At 41.9% G+C, this 20405-nt stretch overlaps 1 protein-coding gene across 1 annotated transcript in view; it reads left to right on the top strand.

The window, feature by feature from the left end:
* Positions 1 to 20405, top strand: part of GXYLT2 (glucoside xylosyltransferase 2) — a 90672-nt gene that overhangs the window by 56178 nt on the left and 14089 nt on the right. Inside the window, exons 4-5 of the mRNA XM_039230568.1 lie at positions 16766 to 17017; positions 18133 to 18256. Coding sequence (XP_039086499.1) covers positions 16766 to 17017; positions 18133 to 18256 — 376 coding nt within the window. The remainder of the gene's footprint in view (positions 1 to 16765; positions 17018 to 18132; positions 18257 to 20405) is intronic.

The raw sequence follows: 20405 nt of genomic DNA, 5'->3' as shown, positions 1-20405 counted from the left end.
CCTGGGTGGCTCAGTTGGTTAGGCATCTGACTTTGGCTCAGGTCTTGATCTCACTGCACATGAGTTCGAGCCGCGCTTTGGGCTCTGTGCTGACAGCTTGGAGCCTGGAGCCTGCTTCACATTCTGTGTCTCCCTCTCTCTCTGCCCCTCCCCTGCTTACACTCTGTTCTCTCTCTCAAAAAATAAACAAAAATATTTTTAAAAATCAATATTAAAAAATTGTTTAAAAAACAGGAAAAAATTATTATATAGGAACAATACTTTCCAAGTGTTCATGATTCTCTCCTATCTTAAGCTATTTTAACATTATCAAATAGGATGTTTGAGAAAATTCAGCTTCGAACAGAACATCCTTTGCAGAAAAATATCTCAAAGCAGACAGTTAACAAGTATGTTTAGAATGATTCCACTACTATTTTTAAAAATCCAAATGCATGTATGTGTGTGAGTGTATATATACACACAGCAATTCATTCAACAGTGTTTATTGAGCCCCAGGTATGTGTCTGTCCCTGGAAATATGATCGTGAGCAAGAGAGCTACATTTCCTCCTCTTATCGAACTTACATCCAAACCATGAAAGAATGACAAAAAAAAAAAGTAAGTTAATACATTTTATTTCAGGCAGTAAAAAGAATTATGGGAAAAAACCTTAGTAAGTTTAGAGAGTAATGGGGAGTGGAGATCTGTGAAGAGGTGACAAGTGAGTTGAGATCAGAATGTCTAGCCATACTACAATCACACATACAGGTAAATGTGTAGAAACAGTCGAGGTGATGTTCATTGAAGTGTTACTATGAGTTCGTTCTAATGAAAAGAGAGAGGGTGTGGGGGCTTAGAGTAGCGGTGTGCAGGGGATAGACAGGAAAAGAGGAACGTGAATTTCTGACACCACAGACTGCTGCCTTGTCTGTTTCTATAACACACAAACAGTCATTAGTGTGTTGTGTAATTTGGAGAATTCCTTAAATTGGCAAACCAGCAAGAAAGAGAAGAAAACAAGAACATCAAAGCTTTTCATAATGTGTGGACACTATCTGTTCACATTTGCAAAGACATAGACTCACCGTGAAAGTACAGGCCTCTTTCTGACCAGGTGTTCTGGGTCTGGCTGTAATTACCTTAATACAAAAAAATAAACATGGCAGTGATAGTAGAGAACGGTGTCATTGTACTGCCCTGTTTACTCCTCTCCTTGCCATTTGTGTCCCTTCCCTCCTGCAGGCCACTCCTGGATGTTTGGTTTTTGAATGTTACTCTCAGCATGTGAATGCTGAGCTCAGAACCTTTTCAGAGTCTCTGTTCCCATGTAGGATCAAGTCCAAACCCTCAGCCTTTTGTTCAGGGCCCTTTGCCTTCTGACTGAGCTCACCTGTTAATTCTTCAGCATTATTCCAAATCATGGTTTACCTGTCCAGCCAGGCTGGTTTGCCATTGCCCCCCTGAATGTATTATCCTTCTCCATGCTTTTGCTTGGGGACAATGCCCTGACCACTTCACTCCCACACATTTAGCCTCGCTTATTAAGATCATACCCAATTCTTTAAAACTCAGCTCAACACCCTAATAATCTAAGCTCAAATTTCTTTTTCCTTTCATATATCATTTCTCAAAGTCACACGTCATACACACAGTCTCCTGAGGTCAGGTATCCATTTGGACTCTTTTTTTTGGATGGATGGATGAATGAGTGGATGGATAGATAGATAGATAATTATAGCTATATGTGTATGCATTGGTTAGTATACATAGGTACACTTCCTAACTGTATCCAGTGAAAGAGGTTGGAAGCAGAGTGTATTGTGGTACTGGAAATTAACAATGTGCTAAAATAAAAAACGGATGGATAGAGGGAGAGAGGGAAGGAGGGAGACATATTGAAAGGGCACGGGAACCATTCTGAAAGAGCTCCCATCTGACCAGAGTTGAAACAGCATGAGCAACAAAATAAACAATGACAGTATTGACTTATAACCCCTGAAATACAATAGTTTTCCATAAGTTCATACTAATATAAATAAATAACTAAATGGATACATACGTGGGAGAAATGACAACTCTTCCCTTCAGAAGAATTCTAATTAATATTTGTAGAAAGAATGCAGAAAATAGAAAATGACCATTAGAACACCATAGCACTAATGACTATAGTTAAGATCTAAAATTAGGGGGTGAAAGTTTAACCAGAAACAGGATATTTGCATGTTTCAAAGTATTTCCTCCAAAATATTTGGCAATTATGAAGGGGAAAATAATATGCTTACTGCAGAGAATATTGGCAGACAGTACCTCAACCAAGTGATCAAGGTTCACATCGCTAGTAATACATATCAACATCATGTACGTCCAGATATGATACCCTGAGTAGGGTACTTCACCTCTGCCGTGTTCTTCCCGACAATGCATAATCTCAGTCTAATCATGAGCGAACACCAGATACCAAATTGAATGCCTTTTACCAAGTAACTGACCAGTACTCTTCAAAGGTATCAAGATCATGAAAAGATAAGGAAAGACTGAGGAAAAGACCGGGAAAGATTGGAGGAAACTAGGAAGATGTACATAGCACCTCAATGTAATGTGAGATTCTTGATTGAATTTTGGACCAGAAGAGGGACATTAGTGGAAAAGCTGCTAAAATCAGAGTCATTTCTTTAGTTTTAAGTTAGTAGTGTTATACAAGGTGAATTTCTTAGTGGTGACAAGTTCTCGGTGGTCATGACACCTATTAACACTTGGGGAAGCTCAGTGAAGAGTACACGGGAGCTCTCTGGACTCTTTGCAACTCTTTCGAAAGTCTAAAATGGTCTCAAAATAAAACATTTAAAAATACGTACATACGTATAGACAGGTTCCAGGGGCCTAATAATTCAGAATCCAGGGGAAGGGACGGGGGATCTGCATTTTAAACAAACTTCATAGATAATTCTCATGTACACGGAAGTTCAAGAATAACTGCGCTATGACAGACAACATCCACCATTCACATTATGTGAACATGTGCTGTTAGCATTAGGTGAAAATCAGCCTGAGCCTTGGTATCAGAGAGCCCCGGTTTCACTCTGCCATGGCCATTTTTTAGCAGTGACCTTGGGTACGTTATTTGAGCTCATCTGTTAAATGCAGGTAACAATACCACTCTAGCAAGGCTGTGGAAGCACTGGTACCAATGTATATAAAAGGCCCAGAATGATGCTTAACATGCAACAGCTACTGAGTAAGCAAAAGGATCAGTTTATTATTCCTCTACATTTGTAAATTAGTTTATTGACAAAAAAGTCTGTTGATTCAGTATCTCAGAGTTCTGTGACTTTGGCAAGTACTTTAACCTCTCTGTGTCTCAGTTTTGCCATCTATAAAATGGGGATACTACTACTACCTCATTAGGTTCAACTGGTGGAACAGTACCTTACACAGAGTGGTAGTATCTTACCTACCTAATTATTTTATGGGATTATTGTTTACTTGGGTCTCGGGCTATTACCCATTCGGATCAGTTTTCATCCTTCAAATTTCCACCTCTCTTTACTAGAGGACCTTCCACACTACCTAGACGTTGGTGGAAATGTTTGTTATTTATTCAGCTTTCTTTCCTCAAAAATTATTGTCTCTGTAATAGCTTGTGTCACTCTAGGTCCAGTGTGGGGTTTTTTTCAAAAGGAACGTGGCAAAACGGTGGAGGGAAAGGGTACTTATTCTTATTGAATTGCGGATTTATGTGGTTATGTAGAATTTTCTTTCCTTTCTGCTTTTGGTGTGGAGACTTTGGAATTTAGGTCCCAGAGCAGAAGGTCCAGATAACCTTAGACGCTCTCTTCCATCCGATTGATCTTGCTGTAGAGTGGGAAGGGGCAGGGGTCACCTAACATTTTCCCAGAGTCTGCCCATCCCCCCCCCTCCACCCCCCACCCGGGAAAGCTCTCTGTGAGAGAGCAGGAGGCAGGTAGCAGAAGGGACAATACTCTCCCATGCTCCTTTCTTGGCCCAAGATGTCCTCTTGGTCAGCTCTGATAGACATCTGGCCTGGGGGAGAGTGTGCTATATGACTGATATTTCACAACAAGAAGAGAAAAAAAAAAAAAAAGAAAAAAGGACAGCGACCTGGTTGAACCATGAAAGAATGAAAGAATACCTTGGAAAAACACCTCGAATATGTTTGGCTTAGGGAAGTGAAAATTCACAAAGGTAGAAATAGCTTAAGTAACACCACGGAGTGCATTGCAGAAAGCACACTTTAATTGAAAAGGTATGCTAACGGTGCCTGTGTTTTCCTTTTCCTTATTTTTATTATAGGATATATACAATATAAAACGCTTTTAGCTTTTTGCATGGGGTTGAGGCGTCCAGCGCTGTGGGCCTGAGTCCATTCAGTTGGGCACCACCATCCGTCTCCAGAGCTCATTCCCATCCCCACACCAGCAGCGTCTGCCTTTCTTGGGCCTTTCCACATCTGCCTTTCCCTTTCTTTACTCATGATCTGATTCGGTAAATAGGGAGACTGTGCCTTGCCCATTCTGAGTAAATGGGTTGTGGCTATTTTGGTTGTAAGAAGGTCTCTCTCTCTCTCTTTTTTAATATGCATAGCTGTCTTCTTCACCCGGACAAAAAAAAAAAAAAAAAAGAGGTTGGGTTTTTTTTTTTCCTATTTCTTGAAACCTTCTCCTTTCCTCCTCTCTGCTTCCCCCTCCTGCTCTCACCCTCTTTACCTATTTTTACCTTCTTGTGAGTATCATTGATGGCATTTTCCAAAGGTTCCTTCTCTCGAGTTTGGTTCCACTTGGATCTGAATGGCTCCTTTGTCTTTCCTTCTGTTTTGTTCTTCCTCCTCTGGTTCCTTTACCTTTTCCTCAGTTTTCAGAACCTTGTGAGAAACTTCAGAGGTAAGGGGTTGGAATTACATGCTTAGCCCTGAGCTGTCCCCTCGGCAGAAGAGGATGTATTGGACATGCAAACAAAGGGGCATTCATTCGGTGTGGGAGGTGTTATGTTGGTTTTCTTTTCTGGAACTTGGGTCTCCTAGACTTCATGTGTTGACAGATCATCTTGTTTGTCAGGACCTGTCCTCATCTACCCATCAGCCCTGAAGCATTTTAAGTTTTTTAGTGGTTCTGCTGCAGGTCAGCAGTTGAATTCCTTGGTTTCTATAACTATGTATTGGATGCCTAATCTCTATACCAGGCATGGTGCGAGGCACACAGACGTCAGAACTTCACTAGACACAGAGGGTCTCTGCCCTCACAGAGCTTCTATTCTACTCAGGGAAGCAAGCAGTAAATAGAAAATAATTCAACAAAGGCCACTGGTGTAAGAAGTATTGGGAAAAGGATCGTGGGTGATGAGGAGACTGGGAAGGGGGAGGGGCGGGCACTGTCTAGGATGCCTCACGGAGGAGGTGACATCTGAGCTCAGATCTAAAGGATAAGTCAGAACTGGGTATTCTAGTACAGTGAATGGGAAAACCTGCTTCACCTGGGGGAAGCCTTTGGGAGCATTTCACTGACAGGCCAGGGAAGTTGCTTATGGCCAATCACAGAAGCTCAGTGGAGCTTCATGGACAGACTCCCAAGGAGGAGAGAAACATCAAGTCATTGCCAACTCATTTACAGCAGCAGGTATGATCTGAGAACGTCGTCCGTTTTCACACTAATCATGGTTTTGGTTCTTTAGGCAATTATCTAAGACAATAGCTCACAAACCTTGAAACTGACTAATGCATCAGAGGCTGCACATGTATTTCATAGTCAATAAACATGTTCTTTTTAAAATTTTTTCATGTTTTAAGTATTTATTTTTGAGAGAGAGAGCAAGCAGGAGAGGGGCGGAGAGAAGGGGGACAGAGGATCCCAAGCAGGCAGGCTCTGTGCTGATAGCAGAGCGCCTGATGTGGGGCTCAAACTCACGAGCTGTGGGATTGTGATCTGAGCCAAAGTCGGACACTCAGCCGATGGAGCCACCCAGGTGCTCCAATAAGCATGATGTTTTTAAGCATATTTCGAGACCTTATCTTCTTTACGTCAGATGTCATGAACTTAGTAAATGAGGAATTCCAAAAGATGATTCCTTGGTAAATAAGAAGTCCCCTCTTTCCATTTATTTTTGTTCTGAAAGAAGAGATTTATATGTTAGTACCGGTCTCAGCAAAGACGTGAGAGCCTCTCCGACAGAGGAGACTCTGGCCATTTGTAGGAAGAGAATTAAATGCTTATTGGCTCCGTAGTTAAGTTAGTTATTTCATTCCCCGGCCTCTGCTGAATTTGACGGTAACAGAGTGATAATGAAAAGTTTAAGACCCTGAAGCCAGAAAATACCTTAGGTCGGCTAGAAGGTGAAAGAACACCACAGAAAGCAAACGAGGGTGGAGGTGAGCAGAGCATGTCCATTCTACAGGGCCTTTTGCGGGCCGTGGTATGTGTGTGACTGTTTCAAGTGCAGTGACAGGTCTTAAAGGGGTTTAAGAATGAAAGTGGCATCCTCTAATGCAGATTTTTTGAAAAAGCCTCCCGAACAGTTCTTAATGGTGTAAAAGCCACCAGGAAGGTGTCGCCAACCTAAATGAGTGACCACCAACCTAAAGGAGCGTCCAAATCTACAAGGCAAAAACATACTTAGACAAATAGACAAATCCACAGGCTGAGTTGGAGACTTCAGCGCTTTCCTTTTGGTAACTGACTGATTAGTATGAAAATGAATGATGGTCCAAAATCATAGCTGGATTTTTTTTTTTTTTTAGTTTTTATTTAAATTCTAGTTAGCTAACATACAGTGTAATATTAGTTTCAGCTGTACAATTTAGTGGTTTCACATTTACATGCAACACTCAGTGCTCATCACAATAAGTGCCCTCCTTAATTCCCATCACCTATTTCACCCATTCCCCCAGCCAGCCTCCCCTCTGGTAACCATCACTTTGTTCTTTTTAGTTAAAAGTCTGTCTCTTGGTTTGCCTCTCTCTCTCTTTTTACTCCCAGGATTGTTTGTTTGTTTCTTAAATTCCACATGTGAGTAAAGTCAAAATGGATTAAAGACCTAAACGTGGGGGTGACTGGTGGCTCAGTTGGTTGAGCATCTGACTCTTGATCTCAGCTCAGGTCATTATCTCACAGTTGGTGAGTTCATTCCCACATTAAGTTCCACACTGGTGGTGTGGAATCTATTTGGGATTCTCTCTCTCTCTTTCTGTCTCTGCCCCTCAAACATGCTCATTCCCTCTCTCTCTCTCTCAAAATAAATAAACATGGGGCACCTGGGAGGCTCAGTCAGTTGAGCATCTGACTCTTGGTTTCAGCTCAGGTCATGATCTCAAGGTTTCGTGAGTTCAAGCCCTGCATCCAGTTCTGTGCTGGCAGCATGGAGCCTGCTTAGAATTCTCTCTGCCCCTCCCCACTCATGCTGTCTCTGTCTCTCTTAAATAAATAAATAAAGTTTTAAAAATATATTAAAAAATAAATACATAAACTTAAAAAAATTTTTTTTAAAAAGACATAAATGTGGAGCATGAACACATTAAAATCCCAGAGAACACAGGCAGTAACCTCTGTGACCTCGGGCGAAGCAACTTCTTACTGGATATGTCTCCTGAGGCAAGGGAAACAAAAGCAAGAGTAAACTACTAAGACTTCATCATATCTGTTGATGTAAGTGAATTTTCAGTTATTTCATAATTCTCCACCCCTTCCTTAATGTCTGGAGGTAAAATTCCATGGACCTTTGTTGGTTAGAATAAACAAACACAGAAAATCAGTATGCATATAGAGTCCTTGACAACACTATCAAGCCACGTGACCTAATTGACAGCTATAGAATTTATAGACTATTCCACCCAACACTGCAGAATAAACAGTCTTTTCACATGTATGGGGGACATTCACCAGGAGAGACCATATGCTGGACCATAAATTTGAGAGGATTGAAGCCATGTAGTCTCTGCTCCCTGACTACAAGAGAATTAAATTAGAAATGAATAACTAAAGATGAGGTACCTGGGTGACTTAGTTGATTAAGTGTCCAACTTCAACTTAGGTCATGATCTCACGGTTCACAAGTTCAATCCCCGCATCAAGCTCTGTGCTGACAGCTCGAAGCCTGGAGCCTGCTTTGGATTCTGTCTCTCCCTCTCTCTCTGCCCCTCCCCTGCTCATACTCTGTCCCTCTCCAAGAAATAAACATTAAGAAATATTTTTTTAAATGAATAACAAAAAGAAATCTGGAAAATCCCAAATGTTTGGAAATCAAACCACAGGCTTGTAAATAACCCATGGGTCAAGGATGAAAAATCCCTCTGGCTACTCTGTGAGGAATAGATGGTGGGGCGTGGGATGGGGGTAAGTGTGGACACAGTGAGACCAGCAAACAGACCTTTCCAGACTGTAAGGAAGCTGTAATCCTGCCTAGGAGAGAGAGAGAAAAGGGGAGCTTCACATGGTTTTGGAGGAAAAGCTGATGGAACTCTCTAGGGCTTGGTGTGGGTGGGCTATGTGAGTAGAAGAGGAAGCATCTCACCTTAGGTTTTCTGGTTCACATTATTTTTTTTAATTTAAATTTAAATTTTATTTTTTAATGTTTATTTTTTTAAATAGTTTATTGTTAAGTTGGTTTCCATATAACACCCAGTGCTCATCCCCACAAGTGCCCTCCTCCATGCCCATCACCCCCCTTTCCCTCCCCCCCATACCCATCAGTCCTCAGTTCTCAGCATTCAAGAGTCTCTCATGGTTTGCCTCCCTCCCTCTCCCCCACTATTTCCCCCCTTCTTCTCCCCCATGGTCCTCTGTTAAGATCCTCCTAATCCTCCTACATGTGCAAACATATGGTATCTGTCCTTCTCTGCCTGACTTATTTCGCTCAGCATAACACTCTGAAGTTCCATCGATGTTGCTACACATGGCCAGATTTCATTGTTTCTCATTGCCATGTAGTATTCCATTGTATAGATGAACCACATCTTCTTGATCCATTCGTCCATTGATGGACACTTAGGCTCTTTCCATGTTTTGGCTATTGCTGAGAGTGCTGCTATGAACATTGAGGTACATGTGCCTGTATGCATCACATGATTTTTTTTAATGTTTATTTTTGAGGTGGGGGGAGAGAGAAAGAGAGAGAGAGAGAGAGAGAGCAGGGGAAGAGCAGAGAGAGAAGACACAAAATCCAAAGCAGCTCCAGGCTCTGAGCTGTCAACAGAATCCAATATGGGGCTCGAACTCATGAACCATGAGATCATGACCCAAGCCGAAGTCGGACACTTAACTGACTGAGCCACCCAGGCGCCCCATGGTTCACATCATTAGACGTCACCCCTTTGCTCTCAGGATCCCGTCAGCATAGCATCTGTTTGGGCCCTGCCCACTCTGCTAGTCTAATAGCTCACCAGCCTGGCTCTCCTGCCACCAGGCACCTGGCCATCCCATTCTGTGTCACACTCTGTCTTTTGGTTGTGGACCTTTTCACACATGCTGTTCCACTTACCTTCAGTACTCTTTGCCCTACTATTCACTTATTGCTCAGCATAAATGTTGCTTCTTCTGGGAAGTCTTCCCTGCTTTCACCACAGATGAGATTAGGGACTCTGCCATGTGCTTCCCTGCTTCCCCTGTCATCACCCACACCTTACTTTGCTCTGCCTCTTATCTGCCTCCCCCATCAGACCTCCTTGACAACAGAGAATATGCCTCATTCTTTCGCTACTACTACGACAGCTGCCACTACTGCAGTAGCCAGGTACATACCCCAGGCTGTGAATGTAGGATCCTAGCCATGGAGAGAGCACCACTGTCAAATGGTGCAGAGCATGGACTGCAGAGCAGTGACTGAGCGCTTGCTGTGTGTTTGCCACGTGCACGGTCCCATTTCATCATCCCAGCAGTTCTGTGAAGTGGGTTCCCTACGCCACTTACAGGAGGAGACACAGGCTTAGAACGTGTAAGTGGTCTTGCCCAAGACCACACAGTTAGTAGTAGAAACGGAATTTGAATTGATAAGGGATCATTCCCCTTATCCGTGTTTTGCTCTTTACAGTTTCGATTACTGGTCAGCCTCAGTTCAGAAGTCCTTCTGACATAGGGCCAGAGGTCATTAGTAGCCTGACATTACGTCACAGTGCCTACGTCCCTCCTGTCACTTCATGTCATCTCGTAGGCATTTTATCATCTCATATTATCATAGAAGGGTGAGGACAGTACAGTAAGATATTTTGATATTTATTTTTATTTTTCAGGTTTTTAAAAAAATTACTTATTTTGTGAGAGAGACAGCACAAATGGAGGAGGAAAGGAGGAACAGAGAGAGAGAGAGAGAGAGAGAGAGAGAGAGAAAATCCCAGTGCGGGACTCAAACACATGAAACTGTGAGATCATGACCTGAGGTGAAACCAAGAATCAGACGCTTAACCCACTGACCCACCCAGGCGCCTCAATGTTTATTTTTATTCTTGAGAGGGGGGGAGAGGCAGAGACAGATGAGACAGAATCCGAAGCAGGCTCCAGGCTCTGAGCTGTCAAACTCACTTGGGGCTCAAACTCATGAGCTGTGAGATCATGACCTGAGCCAAAGTTGGACACTTAATCAACTGAGCCACCCAGGCGCCCCTAAGATATTTTGAGAGAGAGAAGTCACATAACTTTTATTACAGTATATTGTAATAATTGTTCCATTTTATTATTGGTTATTGTTAGTCTCTTACTGTGCCTAAGTTATAAATTAAACTTCATCATAGATATATGCACGTGGGAGAAAACACAGTATCAATAGAGGACTCAGTATAACCCATGGTTTGGGCATCCACCGAGGATCTGGGAATGTATCCCTCATGGACTGGGGGTGGGGGCTACTGTAATTAGACTTCAAACCCAAAGCTTTATATATATATATATATGGGTATACATATATATATATATGGATATATATATATATATATGGATATATATATATATATATGGATATATATATATATATATACATATATGTGGGGTTTTTTTTACATTTATTCATTTTTGAGAGATATAGTAAGACAGAGCATGAGCGGGGGAGGGGCAGAGAGAGAAGGAGACACAGAATCCGAAATAGTCTCCAGGCTCTGAGCAAGCATTTAGCACAGAGCCTTATGCAGGGCTTGAACCCACAAACAGTGAGATCATGACCTGAGCCAAAGTCAGACTCTCAACCGACTGAACCACTCAGGTGCCCCTCAGACCCAAAGCTTTTAACCAAGAAGTTGTACTGTCAAAGTTGTGTGCTGCCTGTCTGCCCCTCTTTCCTAAGAAAACAACTCATTTCTAGCGCTGACTGATTTCCATAAGGGAATTAGAGTGGCTAATGTTATATCCTTTCAGTAAATATTCCTCTTCCCATTATCACATGGCTGAATGATCCTCTTTAAATTAATACCGCAGTTATTGCTACAGAATTAGCCTCCAGAGGCACAATGTTACAGAACGAGTGAGGTTTTTTTCTTTTTTTCCTGGTGTTTTGTTTTTTTTCAGATAAAGAGTAAAAAGGCCTTCTGGACTTGTTTTCACTCAAGGCAATAAGTAGATTATGACATTAGAAAGTTCAAAAACTTCATTTCTTCTCGCCTGACTCTATGTAAGAGGCTTTTTGTGGTTGGCATGTTTTGAAGTGCTGTGGGTATTGCTAGCAATGGTAGCTAATTACACTTGACACTTGACAAGGGAAAACACAGCGCCTTCTTACAGCCACGGCACTGTTAGTTATTGAGTACTTACTGTGTACCAGGCATTGTACCAAGTCCCTTGTGTGTGCTATTTCACTGGGTCACGAGGACGACCTGGGGACAGGGGTGGTGGTGGTGGAGATCGTGCTTTCCAGGTTTTACAGATGGGGAACTGAGGCCTGGAAAGACTGAGGAAGGAACTTGTCCAAAGCCACAGGGCTAGGAGGTCATCCTGCCAGGAATTGAACTCACAAATACCAGACTCAAGCTTTCAAGGACTGTCACTTCTCCGAGGTGTGCCATTAGGGCTGCTTCTGTGTGTCCATTTGGAAATATGACCTACCTACCCAAACTCTCTATATGCTTAATAAGCTCATGCCTTTGTAACCACCATGATGGTCAAGAACTAGGTGATCTGACCATTGCCCCAGAATCCCACCCTTCGTGGATCCCTTCCCAGGGCACCTATGGCTTCTTCACATTTCAAGGAGAGCAGATACAGAGGAGGGAGTGAGGGAGCTAGGCTTCAGCGGCTACAAATGCTGATACTTACCCGTGAGGGCCAGACAGGTAACTTGGGAATGATACACATCAGGTGGCATCTCAGTTAAAGGTGACTCTGTCATACCTTTTGTTCAGGTTAAAATCCCTGGAATTGCGCTTGACTTTTCTTTGTCTCACACAACACGTAGAGTCCATCAGGAAATCTTGTTGGCCCTTCCCTTAAACTATATCGAGGATTCTACCACTACCCACTCGCTGGGTTGTTACTCCCTGAGCCAAACCACCATCACATCTCAACTGAATTATTAAAATGGTGTCCTAACTGCTCTCCCTGCTTCCCTTGCGTACCTTCATCACCTGCTCTCAGTGTGGCATCCACAGTGACCATTTCGCTAAGTCAGATCCTGTCATCCTCTGTTAAATCTCCCCACTAGCTTCCATCTTACTCAGGGTAAAGGCCAAAGTTCTTCCAAGGGCAAACAAAGCCCTAAGTGGCCCACATACCTCTCTTGTCTTCCTCCCTGACTCTTCTTCCCTTGGTTAGCCCTGGTCCAGCCACACTGGTCCCCAGCTGTTCTGGAAGTATGCCAGCCTGCTTTATTCCCACTTACTCACCTCTTCGAAGCACCACTTTCTCTCCAACCCTATTCAAAATTGGAAACTCCTCTATCCCTGGGACCCCTGGTCCCTTTTCCTGCTTTATTTATATACTATAAATAAATTTTATATTTATATACTATGTCAACAGTATATCTTATTTAGGATCTGTCTCCCTCCTGAGGGCAGAGATTTTTGTCTGTCTTGGTCACTGCTGGTCACCCCTGGCACCTAGTGGACCCTACATAAATGTTGATTGTATGAATGAGCAGGAAATGCAAGGAGTGCCTGTAAAGCAGCACCAGCAGATGGTTCCCGTGTGGGATGCAGACTGTTCTTGTCGGGACTGTCGATTTCTTTTTTTTAAAGACAGAAATGCGGATATTTCTGAGAGATCTTCAGTTTAAAAAAATTTGGCAACTAACTCAATTTTTTAAAAAGGCTATGTGGTCAATTTTTAAAGAAATCCATTCACTGGCTGAATTTGACCCACAGGCCCTAGTTTGTAATCTGTAGCGGAAGTTGAACTGGCCTTGCCATTTTTTTTAATGCTTATTTATTTTTGAGAGAGAGAGAGAGAAAAAAACACAGAGTGCAGGCAGGTGAGGGGCAGAGAGAGAGGGAGACACAGAATCTGAAGCAGACTCCGGGCTCTGAGCTGTCAGCACAGAGCCCAACGCAGGGCCTGAACTCATGAATCACAAGATCATGAACTGAGTAGAAGTCGGACACTTAACCGACTGAGCCACCCAGGCGCCGATGGCTTTGCCTTCTTAACTAAAGTCTTGCAAGTTTCCCAAAATTAGTAGCCAGGAACTGTATTCCTAAATTTTTTTTCTGTGTCCCTCAGTCCTACTCCAGGAGACATGTCTCCAGAATCCCACAGAGGAGGGATTAGATATGGGTCTTAATGTTTTATTTATTTCTGAGAGAGAGACAGTGTGAGAAGGGGAGGGTCAGAGAGAGAGGGAGACACAGAATCTGAAACAGGCTCCAGGCTCTGAGCTAGTGCTCAGCACAGAGCCCGACACGGGGCTCGAACCCACGAACCACGTGATATGACCTGAGCCGAAGTCAGCCGCCCAACCGAGTGAGCCACCCAAGCACCCCTCTCTCTCTCAAAACAAGTAATAAGCAAGCAACAAACTTTAAAAAATTAAATGAAAAAAAAAGGAGAAAAAGAAATGCCATATTATGTGCTTAGAAATTTCCCAAAAAAGGCACCTATTGTAGTATTGTTTATGATAATAAAAAAGGGGAGCAGTCTTGTGTACCAAATAATTGGTATTGGTTAAATAAAAATTTTACCCTATATAAGCTTATTCTGGTTTTATAAATTTCCAATACAACTTTCTTCCTTTGTCTTTCTTGATTAATGATATTGCCTATAACTTCCTATTGGAATATCTCTATTTTTCAGATCTTTTTAATTTTTTTCCAAACCTTCTTCAGAAGAGTCTTTCTTTTTTTCTTTTTTCTTTTGATGAGGAATGGTAATATTTTGAAAAAGTTATGATAACTTTAATAAAAATGATAATTTAAGGCCAAGAAAATAATAGGGCAATCAAGTCAGCAAGCTTATCACTTCTTAGCCTTTTGGCTAAGATCAAGCTTGATTCTTCTGGGTAGAGGTCTGCATAACCCTTAATTTATTAAAGCATTAAATTATGTGCTTTTATTCAGGCCTTATTAGATAATCAGCCATAAAGAGAAATTTGTACTATTTCACATGGGTTTAAATAGGTTCCTCTTCCTCTGTAATTCTGTAATTCTAAATTAGCTTTTTATTGGAACATCATACAGTCTCTTTTCCCTGAATACCCATTCTAGAAAGTGACTTAATCTTGCTATAACCTTATTAGCCCAAATGCAGCAATCGTTAGCAGTATTTGACAGATGAACTTGGACAGAACCCTTTACTTTGCTTTAGCTTTTCTTCCCAGTAAAATAAATTGACAGGAGGTTGAGCCCTTGGCATGGTGTTGGGCATTCAAGGCATCATGACTGTATTTACATGTAATTCATAGTTTGTATCATAAAATGCAGTTACTAATACTTCTGTCGAGAGCTTGCCTTTGCTCCACAGTACTCTGGAACTGTGATTTAAAAAAACAAAAACAAAAATACAAAACAAAATGATCACATAGATGCTAGTCTGTGACAAACTTTTTACCTTTCCATGGCAAAATAAGAAAAAAATAAGGATAGGGTAGGGCATATTTTTTTTAAGTTTGTGTGTCTAATTTGAAAAATTCATCTTAAGTCTGAAATTAAGATTTTCAAATTGTTAAGATGGATGTCAAGATAATCTTTTATGAAATGATAGGTGATCATTATTTTTTTTTTTTTTGGTAATCGTTATTCTTAATTTCTTTTTATTGGTTTGTAAAATCTATTCCCCTAGTGAGAAAGAAAGCTAAATCCTGTGGCTGATCATGTAAGCTCTGAAACCATTCAAGTCTGAAATGTGCATGATAATCCATCATATACTGCACATACATGTTCATCGATTTTAAATATTGGGGATCCCAGTGGAACATTGTCTTAGTCAGCTTGCCGTAACAAAATACCAAAGACTGGGGGCTTAAACCACAGAAATGTCTTTTCTCATAGTCCTGGAGGCTGAAAGTCTGAGATCATGGTGCCAGCTTGGTCGGGTTTTGTTTAAGAAGTACCTCTTCCTGGCTTGACACAGCTGCTTCTCATTCTTTTTTTCATGATAGAGAACAGGGTCTCTGGCTTCTCATAAGGGCTCTCATCCCTTCATGAAGACCCCACTCTCATGGACCTAATTGAACCTCAATTACCTCGCACAGACCCCATCCACAAATACTATCAGATTGGGAGTTAGGGCTTCAGCATATGAATTTTGAAGATACAGACGCTGACCCCATTGCAAGTGTCATTATGGTATTAGGTCTTACGTTGTTGTTCGGATAATGTTAGGCCAAGGGATACAGGAATATTCAAATCCTTCTTTAATCAAGCTACCACAATATTTGGGGAATAATGGCAAAATAAGGCAAATAACACAATTAGTAACTAAGTCTTTGAAATCTCTAACTCCAAGGTAAAACTCTCGTAAGCCAAGTAGTTGGGACAGGAGAATTCATTTGCTTCAGAAGGCTGGCTTGAATGAATGGCAACAGAAGTTGAAAACCACAGCTCATGAGCCAAGAATGGCTTTTACATTTCAAATGGTTAAAAAAAAAAAAAAAAAAAAAGCAAAAGATTTTGTAGCATCTGAAAATCCTATAAAATGCAGATTTTAGTCCCCCTGAATAAAGTTTTATTGGAACACAGCCATGCCCATTCCTTTATGCATTATTGTAACTTTCATACTACCATGGCAGACTTTGTTTTGTTGCCATGAAGAGACTGAAAGATTTATTATCTGATCCTTTAGAGGAAAAGTTTGCCAATCTCTGATCTACAAACAAAGCTGGCCAATGATTTGTTTCTCCTGTTCCCAAGACTAAATCTTAGCTAAAAATGTCATTTCAAAAAGGTGCAGTTATACCCATCAACACTAGAAGAAATGGATCCAGAGACAGAGAGTATTTACCCCAAACGCTGGCATGAGCTGATCTAGAGATTGTCCACTTCAAGTTGTCTAATGCCAGACCCACGATCTAAGAAAAAACTAAGAAAGACAGACGGCTTCATGGAAGGATGAAAGTAGATGAGAGACCCTCGGTCCATATGCTGATGCTGTCATTCCTTTGAAGGTTCAACCCTTCCCCAATATAGTCTAGGGTCCTAGAATTGAACCAGACTAAATGAAGATTCATCTTCCTTTGAGTCTCTACCCTTCAATTAATATTCATCTCGGAAGTCAAAGGAGACGGAAGGAATGAAAGCCAAGAGTCATAACACCTTTCTGGAATTCAGCATTGACCAGTGAAATTGGTGGCCCTGTTGACCTATCAGATCATTTCCTTTGTTTCTGATTTGTTTTTGTTTTGATTTCTCTCCCCTCTCCCCAAATACACAAAGGTAATTTTAAAGGATGTGGATTCCCTTCTATATGTGGACACCGACGTTCTCTTTCTGAGACCTGTCGATGACATCTGGAAGCTTCTGAGGCAGTTTAATGCCACCCAGCTTGCAGCCATGGCCCCGGAACATGAAATCCCCAAGATTGGCTGGTACAGCCGCTTTGCTCGGCACCCTTACTATGGCTCTGCAGGAGTTAATTCAGGAGTCATGCTGATGAATTTAACTCGTATAAGAAGTGCCCAGTTTAAGGTAAGGAAGTACTTTCTATTTCGTGTTTAGAATTTGGGGTTTTGTCATTTCAACAGTGAGGTTCCTAGATTGTCAGTGTACTGATTTTGGAAGTTAAGGGGCTTATAGGTGAGGAAGGAAGGAGCCAGGTAAGAGGAGAGCATTTGGAAAGTTATGAAATACTTGTTTGTTCGGGAAAAGCCCAGGTATTTGTGGAGGAATTTAAAGCTTCAGCACGCTTACTATTCAAGAATGTTATGTTGCATTTCTGAATTCTATAATGTTTAAATTCTGTGTATACCCAAAACTGCAAAAGCCATAGAAAAATCTGTGAAATTATCCGAGGGATATATTTACATAGCATACAGAGATATTTGTAAAAGACTGCTCATGGCCTCATCTTTTATCCTAGTAGAGAACTGGAAAGAACTTAAATGAACATCAGTAGAGATCTAGTCAATTAAAAAAAAATCCTCCTCTTACTAAGAGGTAGATCAATCTATAGGTAAGATAAGTAAGACTAAAAAGATATTAAGGGCAAAAGTTAAAATGCAACAAAGCATGGTACCATAAAGTATGATCTCCTTTGTGGCTTAGAAATTTCCAGAAGAAATACCTAAGAGAATACCTAATTGTTAACTGTGGATATTTCTGGGAAGAGTGGGGGTGGAAATGGTAGGAGGATGGAGGAAGAATATTTTTACTTTGTAATTTTATCTTTGTGTGCTATTTGAATATTTAGTCTATGAATGTGTTGCTTTTATTTTAAAAGTAAATTACGTTAAGACAAGGAGAAGGTGTTTTACCTTAGATGCCTTAATTCTGCCATCTGTGTTTTGTTCCTTGCTGTCTGAGGCAGGAATTCAGCATAAGAAAGAGAGGTTCCGTTTGGGCATAGTTTTCTGAGCGGAAACTGCAGCCCCAGCTCGTGGTCCCTGGCCCATCTAGTATCCATGTGCCATCTGGCAGAACTCCACAGTTTGCAGCCCTAGTTTTGCTTTGTCCTGTGTCTTGAGGCCAGCAGGACCCCTCCTCTATTTTGCTTCATTCCTGGGGGGATTTGGGGGACCAGGTTTCTCCGTGGACAAAATGTATTCGCTGGGCCTCAGCCGCTCTACTGGTTTTCTCTTTTCCAGAACAGCATGATTCCAGCAGGCTTGGCTTGGGAGGACATGCTATACCCTCTGTACCAGAAGTACAAGAATGCCATCACGTGGGGAGACCAGGACTTATTAAATATTATTTTTTATTTCAATCCAGGTAGGCTCTCTTGTGAGAATGCCCTTTGCGTGGGAGTCCACCCACCTCGCGCCTCAGAGCGCATTCCAGCCGGGTCTGCTATTGACTGAGCCTGAATTGTGCCTGTGTCCCCCCCGTGAAGTGCGCCCTTTCATTCACCCCCCTGGCCTTCTCCCGGAGGCGGCCCACACGCGGCTGACACAAAAGGCCAAATGTTGAACCCTCCAACACCGGACTCCGTTCTTTGAGAATGTCTTTTTGATTTTTGCCACCCCATTCTTCTCGGAAGTGTGGTCAAAACTGACGGCGGGGCACAGAGCTGAATGACAACATTATAAGCCAAGCACGAGGCTGTCCGCAGCTGAACAATTGCTAGATTGAGGGGAATTGATTTCTTGGGATCCCTACAGTTAAGTGACTTGTTGGAGAGTTAAATGAGCCTAGAATAAGGACTTAGATTCCCCAACTCCTTTTTCTTTCCACAGGAGGCAAAAGGAGTTCTTATATTGTTCCATCAGTGAGTTGGTGGAGGGGGCGGAGGGAGGGAGAAAAATGTTTCTGTTCGGTGTTTCTTGGCCCTTGTTGACACCTAAACCTAATAAAATTTCCTTCTTTCTTCTTTGCTAAAACCATTATCTATGTTGTTAAAAGTCAAAACCATGTTTTCTCCTCGAGAAAGATCTTTGAGGGGGTGGGGAAGGCACTCTCCACTTTGACCTGTTCAGTCCATGTCTTTGCCTTAAAAAACTCCCAAGGTAGAGACTCCTGTTTATAAAGACTTCTCTCTCCCTGTCATGTCACTCTGGAAGCACCTACTGTGTACTTGAAATTTTTTTTAAACAAAACTAAAACCTAATGTCAAAGTCTTTGGATCTAAAAGGAGAAAATCCTGGAAAAGTGAAAAAGCAGATTGAAACCGAGTTTCTGGGGAAAATTCCCACTACGAATTCATTGATGAAGAGACTGTCTTGGCTATTCGCTGGTGGCATGTTGTAATTCATTTCCCTCTGTACCTCCTCCTTTTTCTCCTAAGTAGATTTCATCTTTTTTCTAGTGTTGGTGGATTAGTTAGGATTCTTGGTTGCCTGTATAAGCCCCCCCGCCCCAAGTTAGTCCAAGCACAAAGGATGCTTTTTTATAAGCAGACTGGCGTCTGCTAGAAACCAGGGCAGGAAGGCGAGCCGGCTCAGCCCGGGACTTGAAGCAGGACAGGGAAAATGATGAGGACCCCAGGTCGGACTTGCTTTCTCCCACTGAGGTTTATTTCTCTTGTGTGGACCACATTCTCTGCTCCTCAGACCTCAAAGCCAAGTACCAAGGTTTCATACTCCAGGTGCAGCTGCATGGGAAGATTAACCCCCAGTGCCATCCCGATTCCAAATTCCCAGGGGGAGAAATCAGACGCTTCCGGCATGGGTAGCCAGGCCAGGAGCGTGGAGCTCAGAAATAATGGCTGACATTTGTTATTTACTAAATGCCAGTTGCTGTTCTAAGCATTATCTTCTTTAATCCTCACAACCACCCGAGAATATAATCCCCATTTTACAGACAAAGATATCAAGGGACAGAGAGTTTGTTGGATAATTTGCAGCACTGCTAATGAGTGACAGAGCAGGGATGCAACCCCAGACCACTCCAACCTTGTGGGTTTGGGAGAGACGAGAAATTCTAAACAAGGGGAATCCTATAGAGCTGGGCAGATGTCCCAAAATGTATCTTTCCACTGAATTGTCCTTTAAATATTGCCATATTAAATACTTGTCCTTTAAATATTGCAATTTTCTCTCTGTGATGTGGCTAAAACTATCTTTTATAAGCACCTCTGTACATGCTTCCAAATAGGAATTCAAAAGATTCGTACAATTTCTTCCCCAGAAATCCTCTTAGCCTGTTGCAGATTATTTGAGGATGTGATCAGTGAGTAAATAATACTTGAAGGCAGTTGTAAGCAGCTTTGCAATTAGACAGGAGCCCTTGTCTTTAATTGGAGCCGAAAGCCAGCTGGTTTTCTCGGTACTCCCCATCCTAAATCCATTGAGTACTCGAACATCATAAAATAATTTTCAAGTTGTTCTAAAACCTGGTTCTGAGCAGGACCAATAACCAAGTTTTCTGGCTTTAGATCAGCGAGTTATTAGGTAACTCCTTGATTGTTCTTTGTGTCACCTGC

Source organism: Hyaena hyaena, unplaced genomic scaffold (genome assembly GCF_003009895.1).
Source record: "Hyaena hyaena isolate Hyena2069 unplaced genomic scaffold, ASM300989v1 scaffold_48, whole genome shotgun sequence".
Taxonomy (NCBI): domain Eukaryota; kingdom Metazoa; phylum Chordata; class Mammalia; order Carnivora; family Hyaenidae; genus Hyaena; species Hyaena hyaena.
Note: the sequence above shows the minus strand (reverse complement) of the source record. Positions and strands in the feature narration are given on the sequence as shown.